Source organism: Symphalangus syndactylus, chromosome 4 (genome assembly GCF_028878055.3).
Source record: "Symphalangus syndactylus isolate Jambi chromosome 4, NHGRI_mSymSyn1-v2.1_pri, whole genome shotgun sequence".
Classification (NCBI taxonomy): Eukaryota; Metazoa; Chordata; class Mammalia; order Primates; family Hylobatidae; genus Symphalangus; species Symphalangus syndactylus.
This window is the reverse complement of record NC_072426.2, coordinates 43,666,739-43,680,703: the sequence shown is the minus strand read 5'-3', so window position 1 is coordinate 43,680,703 and position 13,965 is coordinate 43,666,739. Positions and strand designations below refer to the sequence as shown.

General features: G+C 45.2%; 1 protein-coding gene across 2 annotated transcripts in view; it reads right to left on the bottom strand.

Annotated features, from left to right (window-relative positions):
- Window positions 1-1,396: 1,396 nt before the first annotated feature.
- The window catches only part of HKDC1 (hexokinase domain containing 1), a 47,331-nt gene continuing 34,762 nt past the window's right edge, over window positions 1,397-13,965 (bottom strand). The window contains exons 13-18 of one of the 2 annotated variants that reach the window (XM_055274531.1): window positions 11,807-11,902; window positions 11,512-11,611; window positions 9,988-10,171; window positions 7,655-7,810; window positions 3,142-3,375; window positions 1,397-2,338 (exon numbers count right to left, since the gene is read on the bottom strand). In XM_055274531.1, the coding sequence (XP_055130506.1) occupies window positions 2,191-2,338; window positions 3,142-3,375; window positions 7,655-7,810; window positions 9,988-10,171; window positions 11,512-11,611; window positions 11,807-11,902 (918 nt within the window). In that variant the 3' untranslated portion in view covers window positions 1,397-2,190. The remainder of the gene's footprint in view (window positions 2,339-3,141; window positions 3,376-7,654; window positions 7,811-9,987; window positions 10,172-11,511; window positions 11,612-11,806; window positions 11,903-13,965) is intronic. The other variant, XM_055274532.2, reaches the window with a different exon arrangement.

Below are 13,965 nucleotides of genomic sequence, written 5' to 3'. Positions count from 1 at the left end.
CTCCCAGGTTCAAGTGATTCTCCTGACTCAGCTCTCCCAAGTAGCTGGGATCACAGGCATGCACCACCATGCCCGGCTTTTTTTTTTTTTTTTTTTTTTTTTGTATTTTTACTAGAGACGGGGTTTCACCATGCTGGCCAGGCTGGTCTCGAACTCCTGAACTCAAGTGATCTGCCTGCCTCAGCCACCCAAAGTGCTAGTATTACAGGCATGAGCCACCATGCCTGGCCAAAGCCATAATCTTTTGAAGAGACAGCAAGAGCACTCTGTGGAGTTGTCATAATTAAGTATGTAATTAAGCACATAAATAAAAATAAAATCACTCTGGATTATTCTTTTCAGTTTGTTTCCCATGACGATAGTTGACACTTTCCTTCCTTCCTTCCTTCTTCTTTCTTTCTTTGCTTTTTTCCTTCTTTCTTTCTTTCGTTTCTTTCTCTTTCTTTCTTTCTTTCTTTCTCTCTTTCATTTCTTTCTCTTTCTCTCTTTTTTTTTTTTAAGAAGCAGGGTCTCATTCCATTGCCCAGGCTGCAGTGCAGTGGTGTAGTCATAGCTCACCGTAACCTCGAACCTAGACTCAAGAGATACCCCCCACCTCAGCTTCCTGAGTGGCTGGGACTGCAGGTGTGCACCACCACATTCAACTAATTTAAAAAAATTTTTTGTAGAGATGGGGGTCTTGATATGTTGACCAAGCTGATCTTGAACTCCTGGCCTCAAGCAATCTTCCTGACTTGGCCTCCCAAATTGCTGAGGTTATAGGTGTGAGCCACCATACCCAGTCTATACTTTTTCTGAAGAAAATTTCTTGAAAAGTTCTGTTTTTTCAATCGTGCCTCCCACAAGTAAGTATTTGATAGGAATGGCACAGTGCTAGGTTCACTAGAGCAATACAAGAATGTGTTTGACAAAGAGTTTACAATCTATCTGGCCAGATGTGAAACTCATACAGATAACTATGTGGCAAAACAGAAAGGCACAGGCAGTTCAGGTAAAGTGGGGAAGAGAAGAGAGAGAGAGAGAGGAAGGCCACTGGAGAAATGGTCAGGGACAGGCCAATTCCACATAGTTCTGCAGGGTTGAATTGAGATCAGTGGGGTGTATAGGAGGAACCGAGCTCAGAAGTCAGAAGGACTTTCAGTCAACTCCAGCCGTTCAAAAGCAAGAGCTGTAGGATCATGTGGGAAATGCTCAGTTACTGGAAGTATTCTAAAGAAATCTGGATAATCTGTTAAGGATATTGTAGAAGATATTCCATATATTTCCCCGTTGGTAGGAAGTTTGAACTCAAGAAAAATGTTCAAGCTCCTTCTGACTCTGCATCCCTTATTCCATCAACAAAGCATGGCGTTACCAAGTGAGCCTCCCAGAAGAAACATCAGTACCTCATGCAAAGTTGATTGGAAAATCAAAAATTTTTTATTAATTTACTAGATTTCCTATACCTAACAATCCTTAAAACAACTATCAACAGCTGCAACACAAACCACATGCAAAATGAAAAACAGATGCCCCAGATAGCACCCCACCGCATGGCACACACTTAATAGAAACAAAGTCCTACAGGGTGCTGACATAACTCGCTTTAAGCATGCAGATTCCTGCAGGGCTCCCTGGCAATCAACCTCTCTGCACCCTGGGGCTGGATGCTTCAAAGTCTTTGTTCTCTTATCAGGTTTGAAGTCAACATGGCAAGTTAAGGACAAGTTAGATGAGATCCCCCTAGTTCATAACGTGAGTTCCTCTTGCTCTCCAATGTTCATCCACAAGTACAGGGTCCAATCCCCTGTAAGAGATGGCTTAAGCATCCCAATGGGGAAACAGCCTGCCAGCCACATGGGCAGATTCTATGTATTTCCAAGTCCAGCAGCCACAGGACTGAAAGCCATAAAGAATTGACAGCTCAAGCCTCAACTGAAAAATGTGTTGAAAGGGGATCTCTCAGGACAGACACTTTGATTTCACAAGTTGGCCCATTTTGGCCCAAATATACCAAATAGAGATGTCATGTAACATCACTGCAAATCCGGTAACAAGATACTAAGAGTATCCGAGAACCTGGGGTTCTCTTTCGGCCATCCAGAAGGTGAGGTCAGCCAGGAGGGTGCCCATTGGTCTCTGACCAACTGATCTGCCAGAGGAAAAGCTGGTCAGTATCCAAGATACATCAGGTACCAATCCCAGGGGTTCCTAGTTCTCCTTCTGTGCCTGCTGTAACCTCTTGGCCACAGCAGTGATCAGCGCTGCCCCTTTTCCACTGCCATCTTCCGACAGCATGAATGTCACATCACATCGAGGGGCTAGTTCCTTCACAGTTTCCTGCAATATTCTAGAAAAGCTATGAAAAAGAGAAAGAAACATCATCAGCCCTTCCATGTAGAATCAGAACATTTATAAATGATCATAATCTAATTTCTTTAGCTTCTTCCCTTTGGTTTGCTTTTCAAGGCTCTAAACAGCTTCTTCTTCTAATTTTTTTTTGTTTTTTTTTTTAGACATGGTCTCACTCTGTTGCCCAGGGTGTAGACTGCAGTTGTGCAACCACAGCCCACTGCAGCCTCGAGTTCCCAGGCTCAAGCCCCCCAGCTCAGCCTCCCATGTAGCTGGGACTACAGGTATGCACCATCACGCCCAGCTAATATTTGTAATTTTTGTTTATTTTGTATTTTATGTATTTATGTTTGTGGAGATGGAGTCTCCCTGTGTTGCCCAGGCTGGTCTCGAACTCCTGGGCTCAAGTGATCCTCCCATCTCTGCCATTACAGGCATGAGCCACTGCACTCAGCCAACTTACATTTCTTGAGCCCTGTGTGAAGCACTTTACATGTGCTAACTCATTTCAACCTCACACATTTAGCCCTTTGTAGTAAGGATTATTAGTGCCGGCCTTTTGTGGATGAGAAACCTGGGGTTTAGAGAGGCCGGCTAACATTCCCACATCATATTACCACGTAGCGGAGGCACCAGGGCTCACGCCTTGTCTGTCAGATTGAATAGGTGACTTCACCACACAGCACTCCTTTCCCGTAAAAGGACGGGGATGCATCTTCCCATGCCACAGCTGAGGAGGCTATGCCAAGTCCACACTTGTTCGCCAGCACCTCCCCTGCCTCACCCACCGCGCCTCTCATGGGCACTCACTGAGGGTGCAGCTTGTACAGGGTGCCGTCCACACCCACAGTGATCCTCAGGTGCTCCAGCCCCTGGTCTTCTCTCCTTTTTTCCACTATAGCGGCCAGGCCAGCACCGCAGAGCTGGGCCGCCCGCCGGGACACGGCTCCGCACACCTCCTTCACCACAATGCTGTCCTCACACGTGCTGTCCAGGCCCAGCTGCTGCAGAATCCTCCTGACCTGGAGGAGGGCCAGCCGATCGCTGCAGGCAATAGAGCAGGGAGTCAGGACCTGCTTCCCAGACCCCCAGGATGTGCCCAATGTGACCCACAGCCTCCCCATTCTTAGATGCCCTTGCAGGAGGGAGGAGAAATTGACCCAGGCAATGGCTAGGCTGGAGCAGAATGCCTTAGAAGCCAAGACTCAAGAAGGTCCACCACCCCTGAAAGTTCCATCAACTTTAAAAAATAAAGTGTGAATGCCTCTGGTGTTCAGCATGTTCATATCTATGATCTCACTAGAAGCCATATGAGCTGCAGCAACCAACACACCAGGTACCCATTTTTCAGAACAGGAGGCTGTGGCTCAGCCTGCTAGAGCTGTGCCCTCTTGTTAGAGAGCAGGGGCTCAAATTCAAGCCTTTTCACACCACCTCTCGCACTTTCCCACAAATCGTGCCAGCTCCCACACTCTGGCCCCCTTCAATTGGAGGCCAACTTTCCTTCTATTTAACTTTTTCTGATTCTCTGCATTTTCTTCCCTTTTTCTGATTTCTCTGCTCTTTGACAGTAAGACTGTATTTTCAGTAGTAGCCAGCAGGGTATATTCAATGAGCAAGTGAATAAATGAATATACAAAATACAATCAGAACCTTAGAGAAGGGGAACCCGGTAGGACTGTAAACACATGCAGAGAAACACCCATCATGGGGCAGGCTGGCTTCAAGTCTAGACCCTGGTCATCTCACAGTGAACTAATGGTACTTAAACGGAGCTCTGACTCCCACGCCAAGCAATGTGAAGTTGTATCCTTGACTGTCTCAGGTAATACTTAGAGAAGAAGAGTATTATCAAGAAAGACAATTGAGAAACAACCTATATGGCCATACAGGGGATTCAGCAGGTAAATGGTGGTGTAGCCAAACAATAGAATTCTTCGTAGATCTTAAAGATGAGTTTGTGGCCAGCACAGTGGCTTACACCTGTAATCCCAGCACTTTGAGAGGCCGAGGCAGGAGAATCACTTTAGGCCAGGAATTTGAGACCAGCCTGGGCTACATAACAAGACCTCATCTCTAAAAAATTTTAAATTAGCCAGACGTGATTGTGTATGCCTACAGTCCCTATTTGGAGGATGAGGCATGAGGATTGCTTGAACTCAGGAGTTTGAGGTTGCAGTGGGCCATGATCATACCGCTGTACTCTAGCCTAGGTAATAGCGTAAGATCTTGTTTCAAAAAAAAGAAAAAGATGAGTTTGCATGAGAATATTTCATGCCATGGAAAATCTTCATGACATAGTGAAAAAATAGATTATAAAATACTGCGTACTGCATGATGCTGGCTTTTTGTTTTAATGTTTGCCCTTGCCCAGATAAAAAAAAGACACACACACACACACACACACACACACACACAGACGGAAATCTATTCAGACATTGGGAGGATTACAGGTAATTCTCTTTTTTTTGAGATGGAGTTTTACTCTTGTTGCCCAGGTTGGAGTGCAATGATCTCGGCTCACCCGCTTCCCGGGTTCAAGCGATTCTCCTGCCTCAGCCTCCCAAGTAGCTGGGATTATGGGCCCACCACCATGCCCAGCTAATATTTGTATTTTTAGTAGAGACAGAGTTTCACCATGTTGGCTACCTGACCTCAGGTGATCTGCCTGCCTCGGCCTCCCAAAGTCCTGGGATTACAGGCATGAGCCACCACACCTAGCTTAATTCTTATTTTTCTTCTTTTGCTTATCTGTATTTTTTAGATTCTCAAAAATGAATGAATAACGTTTGTATAGTAAGAAAAAAAGGTTTTTTAACTGGTGTGTCTAAAGAGAAAGCCTACAATTCCTTCATGGGCCCAGCCTTTCACAGCTTACCTAGTTCAAGTACATTCCCTTCCTGATCCTCAGAGCAACCCTGGGGATTAAGCAACAGGGCAATTATTTCTTTTATGAAGCAGGAAACTGAGGTTCAAAGAGGTGAAACAACCTGCCCCAGGTCACGCAGCATAAACAGGTTAAGTAGTGGAGATAAATCTTAAAACTCAAGCTCTAAGACTGTAAATTCAGGGCACTTCCCCCTGAGAACACTGTCCCATCCATTTGACAAACTGCTTTGAAATGGGCTGCAGTCAGCACAGCACCTACCAATTCCCACTGGCACTAGGTGGATATGATTTTCTTTTTATTCCATGAAGGTTTGAAAAAACAAAACCTGGCCGGGCGCGGTGGCTCATGCCTGTAATCCTACCACTTCGGGAGGTCTAGGCAGATGGATGGCTTGAGCCCAGGAATTCAAGACCAAGCTGGGCAACATGGTGAAACTCCATCTCTACAAAAAATACAAAAATTAGCTAGGTGTGGTGGTGTGTGTGCCTGTAGTCCCAGCTACTTGACAGGCCGTGGGAGCAGGGGAGAGGAGCAGTGGTGGCAGCTGAGGTGGGAGGATCACTTGAACCCGGGAGGTTGAGGATGCACTGAGCTGTGATTACGCCACAGCACTCCAGCCCAGGCAACAGAATGAGACCCTGTCTCAGAAAACAAAAACAAAACAACAACAAAAACCTGTAGAAATCAAACCATCCAAAACAGACACCTCTTGTGCAGCAGAAGCAAATCCCTCTGGAGGCATAAGAGTGTCACCACCTTGTGCTTGTCTACGAACAACTTTCCTTTTATTACGGAAAACAAAAAAAAGCAAGGCAAAGATAAGTAAACTTGCTGGTCTATTGCTCATGAGGGAGAAGCTGTTTTACACAGCAAAATAGGATCCCTTTGGTCACCAAGCGTGATGATTTTTAACCCATCTGTTCAGATTGGATGGGGTGAAGACTAGACGGGAGAAGGATGCTGAACACTTGCTAATTAACACCCCAAAAATACATAATCGCTGCTGCTGTTACTGATTCCGCCATCCTCTCCTTAAACAATAAGAACTCCCCTTAAACAGCCCATCTGATTTGCCTCATTAAGTAAACCACTTTCATGTATAATGTGTTTCTTTTTTCCCCGCTGAAAAGTGATTTTTCACTTGTGGGCATCTGACCATAAAGACCAAGAGAATTAAATGAATGAACACAAATGGAGAGAAAATCCAAAAACAAAGCATAAGATAACATCCAGTGCTGGCACAAAAAGCGGTGAAACTGACACATTTATACATAACTGATGGTGATGGAAATTGAAACTACTTTAAAAAAAAAAATACTGCACCCGTGGTGAAATACTCTTTTAACCAAATGTTTCTACTACTAAGGAAATTATTTACATTATTCAAATGACTATGTGTACTAAAAGAAAAACTATGGTGTTACTCAGAATAACAGTAATTTATAAATTACAAACTAGACATCCTATATTAAAGGGAAAGTTTAGTAAATTACAGTACAGTAACATAGTATAATATGCAGCCATTCAAAATGATAATTACACCAAAGAGTTGATAGGGTAAAGTTCCTCTTTCTAGAAGTATTCCAGCTAATAACTGCAGGAATCATCACCATTTACGATGTCTAGTGAAATAATAGATCCAGGCAATATGCATCAATGACTGATACCATCCTAAAAGAAAGAGAGACAGACAGACAACTCAATGCCACCTAGAAAATATTCTTGTCCAGAATTCACTACTGAATCTAACTAAGCATCTGGGCCTAACTATGAGTTTTTGGGAAATACAAGAAGACAGAGGAAAATGCTAAATGCTGCAATCCACAAAATCTAGAATACAGGAAACTCATAGAAAGACAACAGTTTCTTCAACAAATACATTGCAAGGGAAAGCAAGAGAGGGAGAGGAAACCCATAGATTAAAAGAGATTCTTTAAACATATCAACCAAACGCAGTGTATAAACTTTGTCTGGATACTGATGCAAGCAAAAGAACTGTAAAAACCATTAATTTTTGGCAATTCAGGAAATAAGAACACTAACAGGATATTTTGTAAGACTGAGGTTTATCATTAGCTTTTTAAGTGTGATAATGGTACTGTAGTTATGTTTTATTAAGAACCCTTATATTTCAGAAATATATTATGAAATATTTATAGATGAACTGACGTAAGATGTGGGGTCTGTTTCAAATTAGCCCAGCCTGAGGATGGGGACAGCAGGACTGTATAGATGAGCCCAGTTTGGCCATGAGTTTATTATTGTTGAAAGTGATCCTGAATCAGTTGGAAAGAGAAGAGCAGCCCCAGGAGGCAATCCCTTGCCAAGCCAGGGCCTTTCTGTTTTTATTTTTAAACCTCAAATTGGCCCAACCCCAGCGTGGTGGCAGTATATGCCAGTCAGAGCCTCACGATGAACTTGATCACAGGTCACCTTTCGATCTGGGACAGGAACTTGGTTTCGAAGATGCCCCTGGTCCGGAGACGCTCTGAAATCTGCCCTCGGAAGAGGAGACCCTGCTTGGTCAGGTCAATCAGGATCTGCCGCACAATCTCCCCCAAGTACATCCCACTGGTCATTTTCTCGTATCTGTTTGGGGAAGAGGGATAAGGTTGGGGCAGACATGCAATGCAGAAGACCACATGATGTGAGAAGGCCAGGCTTTGCAGCTACGCATGGAGCAAGATCCAGATCCCAGCTCTGCCACATACTAGCTGCTTGATGTGAGCAAGCACTGCAAGCTATCATCTGCAAAACAGGGAGAAGAGCAGTGCCCCTACAAGACTGTTAGGAAGCAAGCATCTGGGCACAGTGGGCACTAAGCAAAAGTTAGTCCCTGGTCTTGGCCCCAAAGCCAATTCTCCTTGGCTTTGTGTTACAAATCTGTTGCACTGGAGATTCTGCTCTGTGAGTTAACACATTGAAACTGTCTTCATGCACCAGGGGTGCTCAAAAGCATTAATTCCCTTCCTCCTTTCTACTGGACTGTGAGCTCCATGAGGGTCAAGAGGGCAAGAGAGAAAAGGCGCCTTGTACTGACCAGGCACTCTGCACAGGGTGTGTAATGGTGACACACATCATCATTAACAACAATGACACAGAGCCAGACTGCCACTGCTTGCAGAGTCAACTGGGAAGCATTTATGTGCTGGGCTTGGGTTCTCTTAACTGCTCAAGACCTCATCAATCTAAGGAAATTAACACCAGAACAAACAATGGTGGTTTCAAGGCAAGTTCAAAGGTGCTGCCCCCTTAAAACCTCAGTCCAAAAATGTGAGCCTTCAGTGGCTACAGACACAAGACCAACTAGAATGAACGGCCCCTTGGGAAGAGCCATGATACTCAGATGCCCCAACTTGGGATTCAAAGGCAAGGTCCCTTTTTTTTGGAGGAATCCCTGCTTCAGCTGGGCTTACCACAACTCACCTGCCTTCCAGTTACAAGATTGATGCCAAAGGGGAAAGAAACCACCAGGGCCAGTCTTGGTCTTGTCTGAGCCTCTTCCTAGACAACGTTCTCAGTTCAACAGCTCCCAAGGTGTCCATGGCCTAAGCATCCCCTCACATTTCCCATCTGCTCAAGCTCTCAACTTGGATAGCACCCATAACAATAAATCTATGTTTCCCATTATTTTCTATATTAAGACACTGAGCTTAGTTTTGATAAAGACCATATGGCCTGCAAAACCTAAAACATTTACTATCTGTTCTTTTACAGAATAAGTGTGCCAACTCCTCTTCTAGTGGATGGGCCTGGGTTAATAATCAAACTTTAGCATGTGATATGGTTTGGATTTATTTCCCCACCGAAATCTCATGTTAAATTGCAATCCCCAGTATTGGAGGAGGGGCCTGCTGGGAGGTGACTGGATCATGGGGGTGGATTTCCCCCCTGTTGTTCTGGTGATAGTGAGTGGGTTCTCACAAGATCTGGTTATTTTAATAGTGTGTGATGCCTCCCCCTTCACTCTTTCTTCCTCCTTCTCCAACCATCTAAGACATGCCTGCTTCCCCTTCACCTTCTGCCATTATGATGAGTTTCCTGAGGCCTCCCAGCCATGCTTCCTGTACAGCCTGTGGAACTGTGAGCCAATTAAACCTCTTTTCTTCATAAATTACCCAGTCTCAGGTAGTTCTTTACAGCAACGGGAGAATGGACTAATATCACATGCCAGCTCTATCTCTGCTACCCCTTTCTCTCGTAGTATCAGAATGCAAGTGAAATCTACTCTAATTTATTTTTTAAGCCATTCATTATTTTCAGTATTTTTTCATGTGGTTAGTCATTGGAATACACCTCACAAGTGATTGTGACCCATGGTGGGACATGACATCATGGTCGAGAACCAGCACTCTCATCCATCACAGGTGGCCACTTCCCCACTCCCAGAAAAGGTCACCAACCTGGTAGCCAGATCTTGAAGTCCTGAAGATGTTGGCCTCTGAAAGAGACTTATTAAAATCCCATCTCGAGAGGGCTCACCCTCATTCATGCCCTTGGCGAATGAACATGCTGGCAGCCTCTGCCTCACTTCCAGAACCACCACTAGACCTTATGGAGCCTTATGGTAATTAGAAAAAGGGACTTTGCCCTTTTACCTGTTGCAAACTTATCATAATATTTTTCTTTTGTTCCAACAGGATATTTCACTGACATTTGACAGCTGTAATAAGCACACAAAGCTATGCTGTCTCTGGTACCCCCTTAGGTCTGGTAGTATTGCTCACTACATAACCCACATAAATGCACACATCCACCCTCTTCACCTCTGCTTGCCAGGATTCAAGGACCCCTCGTCCACCTCTGTGTCGTATCGGGTCCGGATGTCATCTATGCAGCCATTGTCTCCAAATCCTCCCCACTCTGTGTTGATGCACATCTTCCCTTCACCCCCCTCCACCATCTCGATGTTCCTCATGTCCTCCATGTAGCACATGTTGCTGCCTGTTCCTAGAAGGAATTGTGAAGGAACTTTAGTCTTCAAAGACATCATCCGGTTTTAGAAAGGCAGCAGAGTGCAGCAAATAAGAATTTAGGCTTGGAGTCAGATATGACTGGATGTGTTTCCAGCTTTACAGTAATAACTGGCTAACCTTGGGCAAGCATCTCGTCTTTCAGAGGCTCAGTTTCTTCATTTCTGAGGAGGAAATAATACCTGCCTATGGGTTTGTTAGGAAGTGATATTTTAAAGTTTCCTTCACATGGTAAGCATTCAATAAATGGTACCTGCCGATTTCTTCATCACCATCATCATCATTGTTAAGCCATAAGCACACAAAGCTTCCAAGTAGTCGTAAAATTAGCAGTCAGAGCTGGAAGGGACCATGAGGAATCATCTAGTTTTGGACAAGCAAATGCTTGGCATCTGTGAGTCACCCTCTTCTTCCTTGCCCGTGACTTGGCCTCAGAACTATTCTCAGCCCAGCAGTCCAGGCAAGTATTTTAGTCAATCAACAGGCCTCACCTCTTTGCCCTCCTAGATCTAGCCCAATCCCTCCCACAGATGAAGAAACTCAAGTCAGACAGAATAAGCCACCTGCCCAAGCTCACAAAGTGGGTAAGAGTTAGAGTGAGAAGAAACCTCTTACCTGGCATGGGAGATAGCTCAGTACATCCCCATCTCCTTGTTCCACCTGCTGCTTATATCCAGAAAGCCCAGATGATCAAATGGAACAACTTTTCTAGGTTCTATCATTACTTAGTCTGTACCTATCACCTGGAATGCCTTTTGTCCCCATCTCCACCTGTTCCAATCCTACCCATTCTACCCCTCTTAGAGAGAGCATCCCCCTAGAATCTACCCTTGGCCTTAATCACTGCCAGACTTCTCCCAAAGACCCCTAAAATGCCTGTATCAGGCCACTCCTTTCCCCTTTTCTAAGTTTCTTTCTAGCTCCTCTCCTTCCTGTGCACCCTGAGAACCAGAAGAATTCAGAGAACAGATGAGGTGCACATTGGAGCCAGAGTGAAAATCTATAATGGCTCCCTCAGCCACAGGCCAAGATGATCCAACTGTAGTCTCCTTCCCCCCCACGACAATCGGCCCCAAGGTCCTAATTTAAAAATCTCTTCTTCCTGTGTCATTATCCTTCCTCAATAGAAAGGATGACCTTGGCTTAGGACTCTTAATGCAGAAAGAACTTGGTGACCTGGAATCCCAGTTGTAACTTCCTCTCTGCCTTGGGCAGAGCGTCTGTATAATGGAACAATGCCGCCCTCTCACTATGTTAAAAGGGAACCATCAATGGATCCAGTGGGATTAGGCCAATGGGCCATGCCTGACCACTTACCTGCAATCAGGCCAATCTCACAATTAGGATCTTCATAGCCACAGGTCATCATGGTGCCCACTGTATCATTCACGACTGCAACAATGTCCAGGTCAAACTCCTAAAAACAAAAACAAAAACAGAAAAACCCCAGCTCTACTATGAGTTGAATGTGCAAGCCAAACATGCTTAGGAGGGGCATGTCATCCCAAGGCAGGCAGAGGCCAGAGTCATAGGAACTGAGCAGAGGATGGCAGAGCAGAGGGGCCTGGGGAAGGCGGCAAGAGCAGGCGTGAGCCTCAACACCACATCCTACGTTTCTCCTCTTGATGGCTTCCCTGAGCATGTCCACCACGTCCTCCCCTTCACAGTCAGTGGCCTTGAAACCTTTGGTCCACCCTATGAGTGTTCCCTGAAAGAAAGGAGGGGAAATTCATTTGAGCAATAGTTTGCTAGGGCCACTGCACAACCTCAACATCCAACAGATGCAAGGCACTATAGCTGGCTTGTTGTCAAGTACATGTGCTTTTGACTATGCCTCCACCACCACAACCCTAACTCTGGGCACAGCAGCATCACAGAGCACAACCCTCAGACAAGGTCTACCACTGAGTGGAATCATTGCAGCAATTCATACTCGTCAAGGGTCAAATCATGTTCCCTGGCCGTGATTACGCAGAATAAAGGCCTAGGATCATAGATAGTGATCCTACTTCTTTTTTTTTCTTTTCTTTTCTTTTTTTTTCTTTTCTTTTCTTTTTTTTTTTTTGAGATAGAGTTTCACTCTTGTCGCCCAGGCTGGAATGCAGTGGCGTGATCTCAGCTCACTACAACCTCCACCTTCCGGGTTCAAGCAATTCTCCTGCCTCCGCCTCCCAAGTAGCTGGGATTACAGGCATGTGCCACCACGCCCAGCTAATTTTTGTATTTTTTAGTAGATATGGGGTTTCACCATGTTGGCCAGCTGGTCTCGGACTCCTGACCTCAAGCAATCCACCTGCCTTGGCCTCACAAAGTGCTGGGTTTACAGGCGTGAGTCACCGCGTCTGGCCGTGATCCTACTTCTAACTTAGTCAAGGACAGATTACGATGTGATCAAAGGCAAAGCTACCAAATGTTTATCAAAGCATGTTTCACAGTGAAAAACTAGAGGCATCCTACAACTCCAACAGTATGGATCTATCATCCTGTACCCCGATATGGGACATGATATACACCCATAAAGAATCACACTGTAAGAGAACATTGGATGTGAGAGAAAGATGTTTTCCACACACTGTTAAGTGAAAGCACGTCAAACAAATACAGATAGTAATCATTCTATTTTTATTTTTAAAATTACACTGATACACACACATATACTCACACTTGGAGAAAGGACTGGAATAATATATACACCAAAAGGGTTAACAGTGGTTCTCTCTGGGTACAGAATTCACTTTTCCTCTCTCCTTTTTGTTTGTCTATATTTTCTAATTTTTCTAAAATTAAAATTAACATATATGATTTTTATAATACTGAGAAACTAGTTTTTTTTTTTTTTTGAGACACAGATTCTTACTCTGTTGCCCAGGCTGGAGTGTAATGGCATGATCTCAACTCACCACAACCTCTGCCTGCCGGGTTCAAGCGATTCTTATGCCTCAGCCTCCCGAGTAGCTGGGACTACAGGCAGGCACCACCACACCCGGCTAATTTTTGTATTTTTAGTAGAGACGAGGTTTCACCATATTGGCCAGGCTGGTCTCGAACTCCTGACCTCAAGTGATCTACCCTCCTCGGCCTCCCAAAGTGCTAGGATTACAGGGGTGAGCCAATGCGCCCAGCCCGAAAGTAGTATTCTTAATTCTCAAAAGGAAGCCCAAAGTTACATTGTTAGCCTGAGGCAGGAGTTAGTCTAGCCTCGGACTCCAGCATCTAGAAAGCCAGGGGGGTGAAGGCAGGCAGAGCTAGGGTGTCTAGGCCAGGAGAAGCCCTGGGACAGGAAAGGCAGTGAGAAAATCTGATGGCAGCGCCGTCAGCCCCGTGGCTGGACGCCACCTCACCCTGAGGCCGTTAGCCCACAAGCCCCGGTCTCCCTCCTTCCCTCCATAGTTCTTGGGAAACTGGACCCCTGGCTGGCTCCTTTCCTGGTTGGTATGTGTAGAACATTAGAGAGACACTCCCAACTGGGAAACCTGTCTTACTAATTGCAATTACACAAAACTAATCTATTTTTTGATGTCTCTCTTTTTTCTCCCCAACCATGGGTGTCTTTGCTTTTAAGCTGCCCACGGGTCTCCCCTCCCTCTTCACCGTGTCTTCACGACACCTTCAGAGCTGCTGGGAGAGAGGCCCAAAGGCCCAGTGTCCTGAGTCAGGAGCAGTAGCTGTGTCCTGGTGCCCAGTCAGGACCGCAGACTGCTGCACACGGCACCCTGCCGGATGGTGTATTAATTTTTAATGGCAGCAGCAATGCAGGAATGCATTAGTAGT